Source organism: Anas acuta, chromosome 2 (assembly GCF_963932015.1).
Source record: "Anas acuta chromosome 2, bAnaAcu1.1, whole genome shotgun sequence".
Taxonomy (NCBI): Eukaryota; Metazoa; Chordata; class Aves; order Anseriformes; family Anatidae; genus Anas; species Anas acuta.
Window position 1 is genome coordinate 62,865,456 of NC_088980.1, and position 19,351 is coordinate 62,884,806.

At 42.7% G+C, this 19,351-nt stretch overlaps 1 protein-coding gene across 2 annotated transcripts in view; it reads left to right on the forward strand.

Annotated features, from left to right (window-relative positions):
• EEPD1 (endonuclease/exonuclease/phosphatase family domain containing 1) overlaps positions 1–19,351 on the forward strand; it is a 61,711-nt gene that overhangs the window by 41,391 nt on the left and 969 nt on the right. For both annotated transcript variants that reach the window (XM_068670431.1, XM_068670433.1), the window contains 3 exons: positions 10,575–10,685; positions 13,108–13,242; positions 14,443–14,575. In XM_068670431.1, coding sequence (XP_068526532.1) covers positions 10,575–10,685; positions 13,108–13,242; positions 14,443–14,575 — 379 coding nt within the window. The remainder of the gene's footprint in view (positions 1–10,574; positions 10,686–13,107; positions 13,243–14,442; positions 14,576–19,351) is intronic.

Consider the following 19,351-nt stretch of genomic DNA (forward strand, 5'->3'; position numbering starts at 1 on the left):
CAGCAGTTTTGAGGAAGGTTCTTTTTGTCTGCATTTTTCTTCCCCCTACTTTTTAATACATTGACATGGCAGCAAAAGTTTTGTAATATCAGCCTAAATCATGTTTTTTTTTTTTTTTTTTTTTTTTTTTTTTTTTTTTTATGTGGAGTAAGTAATTCATTTACTCCCTCCAGGGAGCCAGAGAGCATTGCATCTGTTTGATCAGAGCTTTGGTCAGGGCTTGAGGGCAGTCTCCTGGACTCGGTTGAAAAGGTGCTACTGGTAGAAGACAGACCATCTATTACTCACACAAACCTTTAAATAAAGAATGTGCTGTTTCAGAGGGGAGTGAGTGTCAAATCAGACTCTTTGCATTAAGGACTAGAGGTGTGAACAATAATTTAGAAAAAGTGTATGAGATTTAAAAAAAAAAAGTGAGATTACATGTCCTAATGCCTGTAAGAGATCCTTCTAATAATAAGCATCCAAGAAAGAAGTAATGGAATAGGATACAAGACAGATATAAATAGCTTTACAGAAGGTGGCACAGTGTCCTGTAATGTAGTGTAATCTGAAGTGTAATTCCTGAAGGAATGATATTTGAGACTGACAATGGTTGTGAGTCATATTACATTACTCTTCTCTTCCTTGTTTTTGTATTCTTATCATGGGAAAGAATGCTTCCTCTAAACAGAGATGTAAATCAGCTGGGGAAAACAGTATTCTAACAGTAGGAAAAGAATGGGTGGAAGTAAAATGCCCTGTGAATTACAGTTTTTGATGAAAGTCTCTGTAGAGGAGGTGTCCAAATTGTGGTCTTGTAATAATGAGGGCCGTTTGATTTTCCTTTTTGTCAGTGAAGTTCTCATAACATGCTGTTTTTATTCCTTCTCATTCTACACATCAGCACAGTCCAGTTCATCTTTATCTCTACTTACATCCCAGAAGTTTAAAAAAGAAAAAAAAAAAAAAAGACAAAAAAAAAAGACAAAAACCCCAACACTTTACTTGCACTTATGGACATGAGTAGACTTTACCATTGTGGTAGAGTGAGATTTAATTACCTTATGTGTTTAAGCAGCTTTCCTTGATTAATAACCCTCAAAACTGTATGATTTCCCCATTCCCCTTTGGTTTTGTTCTTCCTTTGTATTAGCACATTTTTTCCCATACTCCTTTCCTTTGGCTCAAGGTAGTGTGCAGGTAAGGAGACTCAGATCATGGGAAATAGCTCTCTGGCTTGGTTTGTTTATTTTTAATTGGTGAACAAGAAACCAGTTCTTATCACTCCTGGGTCTCATGTTTCATAGGCTGATTTTTTATTTGCCTTCTGTGTTAAGGGCTGGGTTCTGATGAATTGATTTTCAACTTATGTAGACCCGGTGAGTGCTGGATGAGTAAGGTCCTTGTCACGTATTATGGTCTTGCACCACGCCACAGAAATTGATAGGAGCTTCCCCGTTGCATGACAAAAGCATTGGCTCACTAAATGGGGGGCTATTTTTATTTTTAGCCAAGGAACTAAAAATAAAAGAAGGGTTCCCAGAAAGCTACTGACTTCTGGTTACCTGGTGCCTTATATCTAATCCAAATGAGCATGCAGTTTAGCTTTCCAAACATTCACTGGGCAAGCTGTGGCCCTGCAAAGTGGTGGCTGTGATGGTACAAAATGAAGTACGTGTGCTCTCGCTGAGCATACAATACCTTACCTTGTGGAAGACTTGGAGCTCTATATTGGTCACTGCTTGAGGCACTATCTGTAATAGTACACGTATAGTATCTCCCCCCAAAAAGAAAAAAGTCTGAGCCCTCAGTGCTTTAATAATGTCAATAATACTTTTCTAAGCATACGTCTGTGTTCCCTGAGAGGTGCATCTGCTTTTTCTGATGGCTGAAGAGGTGGCAAGATGAAACTTGTCTTCTTCATTTGGAAATAATGAGATGGGGAAGAAATGTGAAAAAGCAAATGAACGTTTACAGCAGGCAATGTAGTAACAAGTAAATAATTCAACTGTGTTGTGGCTATGATTTTAGCACAGCCAACTGCTTGAGCAGACAGCTTTATAACAATGTAGGAAAAGCACTTGAACTCATCCACTCATCTCTTGTAAAAGCAGCTCGATGAAAAAGATACGCTTGTAATCATGAGGGTTTCTTTTTTATTCTTCTTTATACCATATTAGCTCCTATTATTGCTGTTAATGATTATACTGCCTACTTACGCAGACTAAAACACTCATTTGAATGAATTGCAAGGCTTTATGGACCATCCTTGACAAGCTCTTGAGGCTCAATTCCAGTATTATGTTTTAAAAAAAGCGCTCAAGGGTAGGCAAAGAAGTCTGCGGGAAATGTCTTCTGCAAAATGAGTCTTTCCCATGAAGTACAAGGAAAAAGCTCAGCTTGTAATGGAAATGTGAGAAATTGAAAACCCATAAAACTGCTCCTACGCACAGGTTGGCCAATATGGATGTTCTCTTTCATAGCAAAAAGGCAGCCTATATTTCCACCAAATACATGAAGGCTGTTTCCCATTAAATGGCAGCCTGGCTGAAAGATGTTTCATAGCCCATTTTGACAATAGGTAGTCGAGCATCCTGTGATTTTTTAATAGAGTCCCTGGCACTTAAAGTGTGTTATGATAGTTATCTTCTTTCAGTTGTTGTTTCACTGTTCTGCACCAAAGGTTTCCGTGTCTTCCTTTTCAAGCCCTATAAAAAGACATTGTTTATATAAATAGTAACTTTTGTTCGGAATGAAGCTAGATGAAGGTGCCAGTGAATGATCTAAATTGTTGTCCCAGGAACACCATGATTAAAAGACAAGCATAGAGCTGTTTTTATGGGCTACAATCCTTTTTTTAATCATATAGTCAAAGATAAAGAATGTAATTTCCTCTCAGGTATTACAAAATAATAAGCAGTTGGGTGACTGTGGTGAGCTCATCTGGGAGGACAGTGTAGAAACTCATTGTTGATTCTTTCCAAAATAAGTGCTCAGAAAGGAAAACAAATCACTTGGGAGTGCAAACTTATGTTCCTACCACTTCCCAACTGATCCTGTAAAACCTGTATCTGATCCTGTAAAACTGATCCTGTAAAACTTAAAAAAAAATCTGCTTTGGTTCAAACAGGTTCATGTATGGAAACAAATCATTACACACTTTTGATAATTGAGATAATGTTAAGTTTATCAGCATAATTATTTCCCGCACATTCACAAATTACAATGGGTGAGTAACACAGCAGCTGCAGAAGAGAGCCTTGTGTTCCAGCTTGGTTCAAATCCATGGGCTGACTCAAAAATTGGCCAGATTCCTTAAGGGACTCAGATACCTGTTGTGAGGGTGACGTGTTTTGTTTTAAAAACTGTGAGTCCTTGAATGCTTTGCTCTAGTGTTCCTCTGATAACGGGAGTTATGCCCAGACTGACCCCAATCTCAGCACTTCAGTTTCTAGCCTGTGCCTGCGCATAGCTTGGCTTGAAAAAGCGCCTTCCTCATCCTGTCTCCTCCGAGGAGTTCAATCCAGGAGGTTTCCTTTCTTGTGTATTAAGCTTAGAAACGGTCTTTGCAGCAAAGCCTGGAGTTCAGGACATGAATCACCTCGCTGGGCAGCAAGGCTGCAGGCTGGTAGACGTTTGCTCTCCAGCCCTTGACATGGTGCTTGAAGCACTCATTTGGAAGTGAAGAATCTGATCCTCAGAAGAAGGAAATCCTTCCTTCATGGGTGTCTGTCAGAAATACCGGGTTGCTGTCTAAGCAGCAGCACATTTTCCAGGCACCACTGAGCTATGCTCAAACTGATGGAAAAGCCGAAGGTGCCTCCCTTATGATGGGCCACTACTTGGGATCCCAAGCAGAAAAAGTCATCTGCTTGCCACCATGTGCTCTGTGTCCAGGAGACTGGAAAAGGACAGGTATAACCTGCATTTCTGAACTCATTGTCTTCTCTTGGCTTGCCCCTGGCATCCCCTTTGCAAAAGAGGAAGCCCTGGGTACCTAACTGGGAGAGTGGGAATGGACTGCACAGCTGGTGCCAGATGATGGAAACTGGCTGATGAAAAACTCCCATTATATGTGGTTTGGAGGGAGCTCTCATATTTACCAACATGTCCATGTTTGTATGTGCATGTTGGCACAACAAATGAGCTTTCTGTGCCCACAGTCTGCACAAACAAAAAGAGGTGATGGTTGTGCCTGCAGGTGCAGCTTTATGTGTGAAGCCAGGTGCTGGTTAGGGGTTTGGCTGAATGCTTGGTGCTGAAGGGCTCTGCCTCAGTTTTGCTGCTTGTGATGGGTTTATGGAGCCATTTGAAGGATTCATTAGATATAATGTTTGTGCAGAGCGTGGAGGATGACAGGATTTACTCAATCATCAATGTTTTGTTTTAGCTCCCAGAGTGACAAACCAGTAAATAGAGAATGGAAAGGTGTTGCCCCAGGTCTCGATGACAGAGAGCAAACAGGGCACGCTAACATGGCAGGACGGCTCGATAACCTCGCCAAGAGTAGTCCTGTCTCTGTGACATTTTCAGTAGATTTGTTCCTTATCTTTACTTCCATCACAGAATTTTTCTCCTAAACTTTGTAACTTGGCTTCTGTAAACCACACTTCTAAAAAAATATTTCTTCACTAACATCTTCATTGTAGAATTATTCTCAAGAGGGAGAAAGAGAAATCTTCTCCAACAGGAAATGTATTGATATGTCTGAGATCTTGTTGCATGTGGAGTTTTGTTCTCCTTTGGAAACACTAATAATTATCGGTCTAGCTGTCTTCCGCCTGCCAAGTTTTATTTACCTTTATGTAATGTCAATACTCAAAGAACACAATCAATAAATATTATGAAATGCTTCATGATGTCTTCCTGGAAGGGACTAATTGAATGGGCATGTATACAACATTATAGCTTAACACAGGACCACCTCTACTTCCTCTGCACTATTTATGTGGTTCACCTGCAAGTGCATCCCCCATGCCAGTGTTTGTGTTCATCTACTTGTTGTTTGTGTCCAGAATTTTTGGCTACCTCTGCAAACAGGATATGGATACACTTCAGGGAAAGGCAAACAAGCAAGAGACTATGCTACTGTCAGTAGGAAATAGGATCCAGTGTTGATTCTGTTTTAGGCTATAGCCGTAATAACACTTCCTTCTCTGCAGTTATGTTTGGTTATTCAAGAACCCATACACAACTGATGTTCCTCTGTGTCCCTTTGCTTAGCTGCTCCTGCCTGCGGGGATGTGGATGCCAAGTGCTTTTCTCTTGCAGCCCTAACCTGTTTTCTTACCCCAGCCTCTGTAGTGAGTCCAGGAAAATACAACCACCACAAAGATCTCCCCCAGCTAATTCTGCTTCTTCCTCATCTCAAACGTGATCTAACAAAACACTCTGTTTCTTCAGGAGCATCAATGTCACATCAGGGTGCTTTATGTGAAAACTGAAGGTGTTGGTTTCAAAAATGTTCTCAGTGTTTCTGCTCCCAGCTTTCTGGGTCAGGCTCGATTAGGGAGCACCAGCTGTAGCTGTGTCCTGTAGATGGTTGATTGGGTAAGGTTTGCAGGTTCTCAAGTCTGCATTTTGAGTTGGAAATAGAAGTACAGTCCACTCTTGTATTTATAAAGAAAATAAAGGGTAGCGTGCATTTAATTCTAGGAACATTTGTATGTTACGGAGTACCCAGTGATGGAGCAGAAGAAATATATATTGAAGGATGGATTAATAGTGCTAGCGCCAGATGGTCTCGTGAAGCCATTGTCAGTTTTGTTACATCTTCTATCTGGAATATTTTAGATCATGCTTCAGGATGGGAGTTTTATTGCCAGAGGAATCAGGTTTGGAGGGGGTAGGGTGGCTTTGAAAAAGGTGGTGAATTTTGACCTAATTGTTATACATTTTTTGTTGTTGTTTTTGCGGATGATGAAAGTCTCCTTTTCAGCTATTACCAGCTCCTGTGCTCTTCACAACTCATACTCCAAGTCTCTTTCACCACGGAGATGTCAAATCTTTACTAATGTGCCATCTCTTAACATATGTGAAACGGTAAGGAACTGATAGAAGTTTCATACGCATCTCCTGTACTCATTAAAGTTGCTCCCCCTAGTGCCTGTTAAAAATAAAGGAACTGTGCATATTTAACATTCAGAAATAGCATGTTTATTCCCTAAGCTCTCTTCTCTCCCCTTTCTTAAGAGGAACTAAAATCATCTTTGCTTTGAAGAAGTAAGTTGTTATTTACATTTAATGCAGTGCCCTTTTGGCCTGAAAGCATCTGTGGTAATTAAACAAAATGAACATTTAATTGCCCTGAGTGCCTTTCTAAAGTTCAGGCGATGATTACTGCTCTGAGACAAGGCGTACTGTGCCACAATAACAGGCTCACACTGGAAGCTCCTCCTTACAGTTCCTTCTTGCCTCACTCTCTTTACAGCCTGTGCTCTGACTGCAGGTCTGAAATTAAAATATCTACAGACGAGGCTGATAAGAAATGCACAATTACATCTAGCCTTATTAAGCCCTAAGGCATTGTTTTCCTGGGTCACTTTGATCTCCTAAGTGTGTAAAGGAGTAGTGAGTGCGTCCTCTTTTCAGGCAAAGGATGCTCACCTCAAAGGAGGTCCCCATCTCAGTGTGGTCCCCAGCCCTTGAACTGTAGGAGTTACACCTGATGGGGCAAGCTGTGTGCATGGAGTGGTGTTGTGCCTGTCGGGCCTACTCTGCCTGATTTTGGAGTGGCTGCACAAACAGCACCTCAAAAGCAAGTAAAGATTACCCAGGGCACCCTGAACCTGTCCAAGACACTGTGCCTTCCCTCTCCTGTTCCTACTCTAATGTGTGTTTCCTCAGCTTCTTCCAGCTGCCCGGTGTAAGCTCGTTCCTGTACCTGTCTGCTTCTGGAGTGGCCAGGAGCAGTCAGCATGGGCTCCTTATCAGGGGAAACAGAGCAGTTCCGTCTTTGGATCCTCCCTTCGTGGGTGAATGATGGGTTGAAGACGAACAGAGGCCGTGGGGCTTGCCCCAGTTCTGGGAGTGGTGGCTCTTGACTCCTCGCATTTCACATGCTGGTAGCAGGCAGGTGGCTGTCACAGGGGGTCACTTTTCAGGGGCAGACAGCTTTTTACCTAGAGTGTGACTGGAGCCTGTGTGCTGCTGCATTCCCACACCCTGGATGCACTGCTTATCCAAAACCACTTAGCACTGAGCTGCAAGAGAGACCATGAAGGCATACATGTAGGTATGATACAGGGACAGTCTGTATAAAACAGCCCTTGTGCTGTTGATATGGCAGTATCTATTTGAGTTTTGACTTGGTTATGTACAGGATTTAATAAAGAAAGACGATTTTGTTCAGGAAACTTGCAATCTGAAAGGCTCTTTAGAAAAAAAAAAAAAAAAAGAAAAAAGAAAGCTAGAACTTTATTCCTTATGAGGATTTTGGGGGAAAATGTTCTGACTGAGATTTTCATTTTGATTTTTCTTTACCACATGAGAAGAAGCTCCCCAGAAAGATTGATATAGATCTAACTTTGCAAAAGAAGAAAGGGTGTTTTTTCACGCCCAATGTAGGCCATGAGCTTGTCTGTAGATTTTTACTGTACAAGGGAAGCTGTAATTGTGTTTGCTCTTGGGCTTTGTTGGCAGAACAATGTGATTTAAGAAATGCCCTTCTCAGTTCAGCAGAGAATGTGACCTAAGCAAGTATTCTGCAAGAGCTTCAAAATCTGTGTGCCTGTAAGCCCTGAAAAATGGGCACAAATTAAAGTCAGCTGCTGTAGGGGATGCTCTCAGTTGCTAAAACTGTACCCAGAGCAGGCTGATGCCTTTTTCTGAACAAACCATATAATCTTATTTGTCATCTTTTTCTTTGAGCAAAGTTAAATCAGGGCCTTAAGGAAATCAATTTGGAGGAAATATTCAAACTAGTTGATTGCAGATGCTCTTTTTAATAAAGCGGTGGTTTCTGTAGTATTTATTCAGCCCTGCTATATCCTTTGTGCTGTCCACTAGGCAGCTGCAACCTGGAGATAAGTTAACTCTTTTGTTGGTTTACAGTAAAACTCCTAACTTCATTTTTTTTCCCCGTGGTTGCTGATTTATGTTATTTAAATGTTAGAAAACTCATTCAGCAAATGCATGCAGTTTAAAGGCAGCAGAACAACATCAGGAATGATAATTATTACTGCTGTGACTTACTATGTGTGTGTGTTATGATTTCACCTAGCCTTCAGTCCAGAGCAGAGCTCTGTTCTCAGGCTGTGCAAATGCTCTGTGTGCCTCGTTGTTTAATAAACCAGCACAGCCCTAGCACTACTTGAAGCTATATAACGACCAGTGATGCAGTACACACAGCATCTTGAATAAGAAGTTCCAGCAAATCTCTACATTTCAGAAAAGTTTCTTAAAGGATCTTAACGGATGTGCCAGACATTTTCTCTTTTGAGTGTGAATGCCTCTTGGCTTTCCAAGACAAGAAAGATTGCTTTTTGGGTTGTGTGTAGTTTAGAGGTAAATGCTTACAGCTTCAGCATCCAGGATGCTGAACTTACAGACAAGGCAGTTAGTAAAAGAGCAGGTTTTGATTTTTCTTTTTGAAACAAAAGATGAAATAGACATGTGAATAAGAACAAGTGGTAAGTTGGAAAGGGGGTAGCCATTCCCCGTTCCAGTAAGGAGAACAGCTGTCCCATCCTTTGCTGATACCCACATCAGAAACGTTTATATCCATGCAGATTTGCACCACAACTGTTCAAACTGTGTTTGGCCAGAAGCATGACCCACCACAGAGAACCATCACTGAGGTTATTGTGTGCCTTGAAATCCTTCTTTGTTAAATCGCTGTTTCTGTTGGGCTGACATTTGGGTTACAAGCTTTTGTCTGAAGATGTTTTTTCACTGCGAAAACCTCTGTTTCAGTGCAGCTCTTCCAGTGTCAGATAAATTAAAGAAAGAAAAAAAAAAAGAAAGAAAGAAAATGCACATTGAAAGTCTCTTACTGTTTCACAGTGATTACTTTTTAATAGCTTCTTTCCCCGAAGCCACAGCTGCTGTGTGCATGCACTTCTACACAGCCAGGGTGTGCTGATGCCTGGTGTCCCTGCCAGCATCCAGCTGGGGTCTGTCTTGACCTGACAGTAGCTTTGCAGAGGGCTCAAACTCCTCCTATTAAGCTTTATTCTGAACCCCCTGGCAAAAAGTATTTCATAGCATCTGCATAAAGGGGATCCAGGTTTTCCAAGGCATAGTCTTTTTTGTTGTTGTTGTTAAATTGTTATTTCCAAATTTTTGGAAATTGTTATCTCCAAATTTGTTAAATTGTTATTATCCAAGTGGATGTGGGGTCTTTTCCAGGGTGTCCACAGTCCCAGTACCCTTGATCTGTTGGATGTTACTGCACAGTCTTTATAGCTCTGACCATATGCCTGGCAGTGTGAATGTGTCCAAGTTCTGTGGCTGTACAGCAATGTCCAGGACAATCAGCATCTCTGGGGAGCCCCAGAAAGATCTGCTATGTGTGAAAATGTGCAGCCAAGCCCTTCCTGCACAGGGAGTCTCAGGCATCCATAAAGCATCTGTCATACCACAATACAGCTGCATATGGTGCATATGGTGGTATTACAGCATGTATATTGTATATGCATGGCTGCAAAATGCCACGTGAAGCAGCAGCATTTCTATTGCCAGCATCTCTGGAAAGGCTGGAAATGTTACGCACAGCTCCTGCAGTAGTTTACAGGGTTTGTGTCTGCTATGTGTTTTATGCTGGTAGTTTATTACTTGCCCATTGAAATGCAGATGTTGAAATGCGCCCTGTAGCACTGAGGTTCTCCTTCCTCTGATTTATCACCCCTTGCAGTACCTGCAACGTGCCCTCGGGCACATTGGCTTGTTTGAGGTTTCTTAGCCTGAGCTCTCAGCTTCCTCAACTTCACCACACCGACTCATTGCTTCTTTACAAACAGCTTTTGAACCGTAACCCCTCAAAATCAGTTTGTCAGCTGAGTACTGGCTGTTGGGTCTATCCTCCACCCTTCCTTCGGCTTCTTCCCCACGGCCGAGGGGAGAGCAGCCAGCCCTCCTACATAGGGGCTTCCTGCCCCTGACAGCCCCCCTGCTGCTCTCCCAGCGGCACTTTGTGGGAAAAGAGCCTAAGGGAGAAACTTAGGCACTTTTAGAATATGTTCTGCTTGCCATGTTTGTGCCATTTTAACCCAATCTCCAAATAGTGACGAGACCCTGGGACTGGTCCCAGACCACCTCCTGCGCAAACTTTCGGGGGGCAGAGGTTTTGTGTTCCTCATGTCTGCTCAGTGTGCTTTTGTGCTTTCTGGGTTAGCCGGCTTCCCCTTCCAGGGCTGGCCTAGGCTATTGTGCTGCTGAAAAATTTGAGCTTAAATTTTGTAGCTAGCATAAACTGCTGCAGCTTCCTTGACCTCAGATTTGTAGGTGGGCTTTCATTTAACATTTCAGTAGAGACGATAGCCTGTGTTTCACAGCATATCTTATCAATGCCTCTTTGCGTGCTTTTTGCAGTTTTTTTTAAAGCCCTAGGAAGCTTATCTTTTTTTTTTTTTTCTCTCTCTCTCTCTCTCTAGTTTTGTATGGAGCTGAACCAGCCAACGCTGCCAAACATCCGCAAGTGGAAGGGCCCTAGAGGATGTTGGAAGGGTGTTGTTTCCGAAAAACCCTCAGGCCAGCTACATAAGGTACATTAATCCCTACGTTTGAACTTTTGCTTCAATTTTTTTTGCCTTTAACCAAGGACATATTCTTAATCTGTTTAAGGCAAAACATTTTGCAAATCCTTCTGGCAAGGTTTGCAGCTTTTTTTTTTTAAAGCTGACTCTTCAAATGGCATTCGGTTTGACTGTGCTATTGATTATTTGGAAGAGTTGTTCTCCCCTGTCCGTGGCATACTTTTAAGGAGGAAGGTGTCCATGTGTTTAGGGGAGGTATGACAGATAAAAACAGTACAGAAATACAGAAAAAAGGCTACACTGTAGGACAAGGAAGGAGCCCATTGTTTTGCCCCTTACATGCTGCAGTACTTCTGATTTTTTTCTGCTGGTCAGCTGAGCTTGCTCTGTTATACAGCACTGGCTGGAATTTGGAAGAGCTTCCAGTTTTCCTAGTTTACAAACGAAGACCCTACAGAGGAGCTGCTCAGCATGCCGTCCTCGTCTGGCAGAGGAGCTTATCGTGCACATTCCCTAAAGTGCCATACAAGTATCTTTGAAATATGCCTTGGACTCTATTGAAAATCAGCAATTTCATCCAGATAGGGATGTAAGGATGAAGGACTCCCCAGATTATGGGAGAAATCTGTGGCCAAACTAAGAATAAAAATGTTACTTACTGACTCTCCCTTTTAGGTGCTTTTACAGAAGGGAAGTCTGGCTATGCTACAGCACCCTACACTAAGCCAAAAAGCCTTTTCTACCCCTTAGGTTAGTTGATGGGTTCATTAGGTTTGAACATTGTGCACACAAACACAATGCAATGAAATAATGCAGTGGTACTCCAAATGTATAGCATCTTTGGCACAGAGCGATCTCAAGACACTCTGCAGGGCTAAATAAGGCAAAATAGTGGTTGGTGCATAGGTTTGTGCTCCCACTCATCCCAGTCATTTGGCCTTCTACCAAACACTGATATTGGCCACTGGGTTGAATGAAAATCTGGAGCTAGGGAATAGAGGGGGGCTGCTGACATCTGTTTTATTCTTCTACATCTTTTCTTGTAGCCTACTTGGTTTTCAGACATTAAAATACTGACAAAATTATTCCACCAGTTTCAAGTCTAAAACTGGCCAAATGGGCTACAGAAGGATTTTAGCCAACCTTAATACTTTCTTTCAAGGCTCAGTGGAAGACAGCAGAGCATATAATACTTGTTTTTTTGCAACTGAAATGGAAGACGTTTCCTTGAGATGAATTTAACTATGATTCACTAAGAGAAACAGGTTTGAATGATACCAAGGCAAATCCTGTCTGTGCGATGAGAGGGGAGGCTTGACAGACTTTGAATTAGATACTGCTGCTGGTGTAATGAGTGCAGCTGGGAATGCCACGGTCCCAAGTAGTCTAAAAAAGCATGAAGGATGATAGACGCCGGGATGAAAGGAGTGGAGAACTGAACATGAAGCACTTGAGCTACAAAAGAGAGAGAGAAGATTGACAGGGCTGAGAGGTCTAGACCAGATGTCGTGCCAAGAGGCTGAACGAGCCTGGATATTTTTAGCTCGTGCACGACAGAAGTCTGCAAGATCGCATATGGTGTGGAGAGAAGGAACGGAAAAAGATGGCTTGCAGCAGTGTGCCAGTGCTGGGAAGAGCCTGTCAGGGCAAACACCAGCCTCTGCACACCCCAGCTTCCCTTATGCTCTGCTTGTAAATGTCTGCCACTGGCAGAGAAGGGATGCTGGGGACATAGGCTCCTGCTCAGGGTTAGGCAAAAAAAATATCCTTATTTTCTGATGGGCAACAAGCTATCTTATTATTGACCACACTGAGAAGAATCAGATTCCTTGCCAGAAACAGCAGGAAATGAAAGACATGTATCAGTCCATACATGCACACAGGAGGCTGCACCTTTATCTCTTGCTGCTGCAGCAGTCCTGAATGCGCTCTACCTGTATAAGATAAAGCAGCTTATTAAATTGTTGGCTGGGGCACGCAGTGCTCAGGTTGCCTGGGTGTCTGATAGCCAGCATGCAAGTGCAAGTGGCAAAGCAATGTGCATTTCAACTCGGTGTGCTCGGCTTTCAGTGAAGCCATTGGGGCTGCCTGTTCCTCCCACACCTCCTGGGGGTTTTGGCCAGGGCAAAACACAGGAGCTTTTCCGCCAGTTCTTGTTATCTCCTACGGGTAATCTAGGGTGCTGTTTCTCCCTTACACCTGTGCACAGCAAGGTAGACTTCCTACCCTCAGCAGGTGCCAGGCCAGGATAGAAACTTTTTCCCACCTCTGCGTATTTTGGGAGTGATGTACACCACTCCAGTACCAACAGTGACACTGAAGTACTGAGACATTTGGGTGAAAGTTTCATCTAGGAGACTGCATTTGGGCAGAACATTTTGTTTTTACCATCTTTTTTTTTTTTTTTCCTGTTCTCTTGTTTTAATTGCAGGGAGTTGAATACTCTGGGTTCCTCTGGGATACGACAGCTGGCATTGAGCTGAAAGATGCCTCTTCTCAGGAGAATGTACAGACTAATGGCAATGGGAAGCATTCGTATCCTCACCCGTATCTTGCACGTTTCAAGGTAACTCATTTGTGCCAACAGACCCTTGCAGAGATGAGCTTTTATTTAAAAAAAAAAAAAAAAAAGGACAAGAAGTTGGAAAGAGGCACAGTCTACTAATAGATAAAAACTTGCACAAGACTAATCCATTTCATCAGATCAACACTCTGTCATGGCTTGATTAAAATAAAGTGCTTAGTGGGCCTTGATAGGTAAGGTGGATCACCAGGATCATTCCTTCCCCCTGCTACTGTGGGAGAGAGCCATGCTGCAAGGGAGCATTTAGGTATGTGTGTGGGGGGGGTGGATCTTCAGTAGTGTCTGCAGTCTGATAGAGTGACAGCAGTCACCTGTCACCTTCCCTGGCTTTTGGAGAGGTGAGTGAGTATCCAGCAGCAGGCAATCACAGCTCCGTGGTTCTGGTCAGTGCCATATATCAGGGGTGGAGATGGGGTGAGTGTAGGCAGAATGGATGTTTACAGAAGGTTTTGTGCTCCTGAGAGGCTCGGGGCTGATCTCTTACATCACTGACATAGCGTAGAGTTTCCATTTTAAGGCTTCTTCACTAGGCTGCACCCATGTACAAGAAAGCATTTTGGAAACTGACTCTTTCCAAGCTGTTCTGCATATGCTTGAGTGAATGTACAACCCCTTTCTCCATACAGGCTGTGGTGGAGAGTTCCAGTTTGGTGAATTTGACATCTCTGGTAATGCTTTCAGAGAAGTTTCTAATAAATATAGACAAGTTAAATTAGGAGTAAGTATTACTTGTGCCATGCAATGAAGTGAGTCCCAGAAAGTAAGAAGAAGATTGCAGGGAGCCAACCGCCCATTTCAAGGTGCATTACATTTCATGGCTGATCTCTGTGACAGGCCAAGGCCAATCGTAGGAGAGTAGTAATTAGTCCATGTAACAATGACAACATTATTTGTAGCTTATTAGTGGTTTTGCAGTCAGATTCTCACTGCAACTGCTGTGGAAAGAAGCTGTGTGCTTATGAAAATCAGTTTCCCCAGAACTGTAAGGGTATTAGGCTGTTGCAAGAAGAGGTGCAAAATGTGTTCCCTGTCTTCCCAAAACACCAAGACAAAACAAAATACACTGTATGTGGAGCGAAGTGGGTCCTAGTCACCAGGATTTAGTGCTGGAAGTATGTGGAATAGGTGAATTGCTTGGTGACCTTTCTTGCCCTGTATTGATTTCCCTCCTTGCTCCCGCAGTTTGGGATGAATGATCTGACACTGGTTAACCTTCACCTGGCCTTGGCATCCACAGCAGGGGAGAACACAGGGAAGAACCATGACAGCCACAAACTAGCAACCTTTGCACAGACTTTGCAGGAGACTCTGAAAGGTACAGTGTTGTCTTCCTTCCAGTTAGCACACACACGCTGGTCATCGTGCCTAATCAAGAGGAATTTATATATATATGTAACTGTCTCAGTGCAGTTTTCAAAAATATCCTCATCGGCTTTAGATTGTCTTTACCTTTATTTGAATGCTTCACAGTGTGGCAAATCTGTTTTTAATCTGCTCATTACCTTTTAATCTATTATAATTAATGCAAATAGCACAGGGTTCCCTACTGGCTTTGACTCCACTTTTCAAGTGAAACTCCTTGTGATTTTATGGTAGTGTTAGAGCAAGTTCAGCCAAAGAAAAAAAAAGAAAAAAAAAAGACATCTGGCTTATTTTGGAAAACTCAATGCAAGTCAGAAGATGCCCACTAATGAGAAAAGAGACCAGAAACTAGCTTTCGTACATGGGTGTAATATGCAGAATAATTTTGTTGTTTGCAGATAAGTTGCTCTGGTTTTACACCAAGATGAGGGATACCAGAATTTAGATCTCAACCTGAGCAATTTAATAGACAGCTGAAATTCTTTGCCACATTTCTGAGAATTGATTCTTATTCTGAGGCTTGCAGATTAAACTGTTTCCTGTAGAGCAGAACAGCAGGTTTCAGATAATAAGTGATGTTTATATTGGTGATCTTTTCATAGGAATTGAAAAATCTAGCCCTTTGCTTACTGCTTAACAAGGACACAAAAGGGTTAAAAGGTTAGACACATTTTCTACTTTGCACAGTTTTGCAAGGTTGGTCACTTGGAAGCATTAAAATCCTAATGCAAGATGTATTTGCAGTTTTTTATATGTTTCACTGTTTTTCCTTTTAAGCTGCAAGAGTCCAGTCAGAGCTATTTTTAAGTGTTATGAATTTAAGTATTTATCCACATACCTTGAAAATGAAAAGGATGAAGGCAAACAAAAGGATCATTTGTTTAATCCCAGAAGGCCAAATCGGGACACAGATAAATGTGTAGCGCTTCCAAAGTCAACAGAGTTGCATTTCCGCTGCATCTAAATTTAGACTGTTGACATTAGGGTTTCTTTTTAGTTTGTGCTTTTATTTTCATATGGTGGGCATGTTACTGGAGCGTATTTGTTCTTGACTTGATCTGTCACAGAGCTTCAAATTCCTCCAAACTTGTGGTGTGCAGGTCTTCTTTCATAAACAAATGGTTTTTCACACGTTATTTTCAGTACTGAATTACCTTGCCAAAATCAATGTCATGCTTAAAATTACCGCCATCCTTCATTTTTTCTCCAAAGCAATCCATAAAATATGGTTAATTAAGACTGATTTTCCTGTGGATACTCCTTTAAGTGTGAGTTTCTGTTCCCATTTTGCAAACAGGCACCTTATTTGCTGTCTTTCATTCTTACAAAGGGACATGTGAGCATCCAAGGGAAGGTAGTTATTACGCACAGTCTCGTGTAATGTCTCCATTCCCCAGAGCAGTGGTGTCCCCATATTTCTTCCATCAGACAAGTGGATCTGGCATCTCTTTTCCCTCCTTCTCTTTCCCTTCAGCAGCACCAGAGGGACTCAAGTCTTTGCTGTGGCCACATGGCCACAAAGATGCCATCCTGGATGTGCTGGACCCAGGGATCAGGGAGTTGGCTTAGTCATTTTCTCCCATCTGGCTTGTCCATATTGCACAGACTACCCATGCATCAGGCTTAGAAGACCTTTGAGAGGCAGCATCTTACCAGCTGATGTGATGTCACATCCTTCTCATGATCTGGTTTTCACTCTCTTCAGGAGGAATTTAGGGGTTTAAGAGACTGGTTCATTAGGGGACTGATTCAGGGCATGGGGAAGTCAGGAGAGAGTGTCCTACAGGGGTCTCTTTGGACTGCTGTGAAACCAAGGAGGCTTTCACAGTCCCTGCAGAACAGCAGAATTCAACACTGCAGACTTTCCGCAGGTGGTTGCCTTTGTCTCTGTGCACTGGAAGTCCAGTCCCTCAGCTGCTTGCATCAGCACGCAGCTGATGTGCAGGCTGGTGCCCTAGCAGCAGTGCTCAGTCGCTCCACAGAGGGGACCAGAGTTAAGGCAGGGCTTTTCTTTTCTGGGGCACACCCAGGAGAACCCAGACAGATTTGTTTCCTTTGCTCTGGCTGTTTGGTGTCCATTGGGGGCAACAGGAGGCAGATCAGACTGAAACCACAAGGCTGCTGCTCGTGGTATTGCTGTCACAGGAGCTGGCAGAATTAGTGAGCCAGGATGAGGGGAAGTGCAGCTGGTGGTTATCTAGACCATTGATGCTCTCATCTGCCTCTTCTGCTCAGCGCAGGTGGGCTGCACAGCCTTTCTCCCAGGGATTTGCAGCAAGGTGGAACCCAAGAAGCTTCTGGCAGAGGGGACCAGAAGTAACCCTTTGCCTCGGTGATATGCTGGCAAACTGGGTTTTGGCTTCTTGAATGGTTGCTGCACCCCATCTATTCCATCTCTGTCTGCTTTATGTTGCATTAGGATTTTATGCTTAGCTGTTCTGCATGAGAAAGTTTAAAACAGCAAAGAATACAGTGACTCATTTCCTGTGCATACTCCAGACCGACTTTGTACCTGCTTCCACAAACATGTCTACGTGTTGATTGTTTTATCCTCTGCTATTTTTAAATTGTTGAGAACTGAACAGTCAGTTAGAATTTCCACTTCTGATTATGATTTTTTTAATATATTTTTCACGTAAGGCTGGAGAATTGGCTAAAAGAAATATATTAAGTGCAGGATCGAGGTGCTGTTGCTAGGATTCCTGCTTGCCTGCCATTTGTAATCTGCATTAAGGGTATGCCCTGGAGCTTTCTGTAGTGGCCTTACTGCTTCGTATCACTAGGCTAAGAGCATGGCAGAAGCTAACTGCTGCCTTGGCCGTTAAGCAAGCATTAGTCCAGAAGGACTGCAGCAGCATGGTCACCTCTGAGCACCCAGTTACGGCTGCCCTGTGATGCGATTTCCTTGCAGCCTCATGGCACCCAGGTGTAATGTCATCAGGTTCATCCTCCACGTCCTGGCAAGTGAGAGATCTTGGGTTTTTTGCAGTGAGATGCATGCAAAACTGCCAGCTCTCAGCAAGCTTGCTGCTCAGCATTGTGCAGGAATGGAAGCCCATCTGGCCAAGATGTGAGCTGTAAAGGTGGAAGGTGACATTTTGGAGGCACCATTCAAGCACTTTATTCAGGTCATGCGAGAAAAACAGTTCCCTCCAGGGGATTTGGTCCTTCCCCATTAGACAAGCACTGATTTTCATTTGGGTTTTGATGGAGCTTAAAATAACTTGGGTTTGGGTTTGTTTTTTATTTCTTCTAGAGGTAGTAAGTCACTACCACTAACACTTTGCAGAATAATATTTAAATATCATGTCATGTGAAGTATGGTTTTTGACTTGCAAAGGGCAGAAGAAACACAAGTAGTTTCATTATTTTTTCATCACCCCTCTGCATCCTAGCAAGCATCATGTTTTAAAGTTGTTTGTTTGTTTGTTTGTTTGTTTTAAGTCATAAGCTATCAATCTCTCTGCACTCCTGCCCTCTCCCAATCCCTTTTTGAAGCACTGCAAGCAGAGCAGTGCAATAGATTTGGTTGTTTAACTTCTGCTCCCTCTCCTGGCTAGCTACTTCTACAGCAACAGCAGCCAACAAATAGCTTTATCCATAAGAGCTGCATATGGTAGAGCAATCACTTGGTCCACCCCTCTGCCTCCACACTTCAACCCCAGAAAGCAAAGGGGCTTACAGAATAGAATTGTTTTCTTCTCTGAAGTCAGCTCTGTTATAATTTTTGGGTCATTTGTGCATCCCTGTTGCATCTTCCTCCTTCCCCAGTACCAAGCTCTGCATTGCAGCAGTGTCTTTGCTCAGCTATCACAGTCCTGGAGCTCATCACTCCTTTCTGGCAGGGGGTTGAGATGGGCACCGGGGCATGTCCATTCTCCTCTTACCTGGTGCACAGCTGGGATATCTCTGTCTACAGCAGTGGAGCTCTGAAGAGCACATGCTGTGGGTATAAAATTAAGGTCCAGTGTTTCCTTTCTCATTCAGTTAGGATTGGAAATAAAATATAAGTGAGGTAATCATATTTCCACGGAAAGATGGGATTTTTGGATGAGCATTTCAAGTAATTTCCATGGTTTCTTTGGAAATTCAGCCCTAGCCAAATTCGAAGACATCGCAAGTTAAATAGTATCTCTTCAGCCATCTGGGAGAATGAAAGCTTCTATAGCCAGTAAGTGTCTGTGGGGTTTGCGAACTAATAACCTCCTGCTATCAGGACTGCAGGCTGCTACTCAGGTTTCTTCTTTGAGATTTCTTCATTGCACAGGCTTAGAATGAGCACTGCACTTTCAGGGTTCTGATATATACTACCAAAAGCCTGTGTCTTCCAGGAATTATCATAAAAATATCCTTGACTCTTACAGGAAAGCTATAAAAAGAAAATGTCAGGGCAGGTTGGAGCCAATATGTATATCTTGCAGAAGAATTAAAAAAGAAGCTTACAAAGTCACAGATTTATAAAAGCCTCTAAGACCAGAAATGCTAGTCTTCGGATTTGTCACTGTCTGTGAGCAGCAAGCAAAGGATGCCAGTGTAATCAAGATATTTAGAACCAAACAAGAAACATGTACTGGATGTTTTTTATTGTCCTGAACAGAAGGGCCATGAGTAAACAGCCAGTGAAAAAGGCTTTAAGCAGCATTGCTTTCAATAGTTCAGAGTAAAGTCAGCTTTGCTACAAAGTATTTGTATATTTCTTCCTTCTGTTATCTCCCCTTCTTGAATTTAG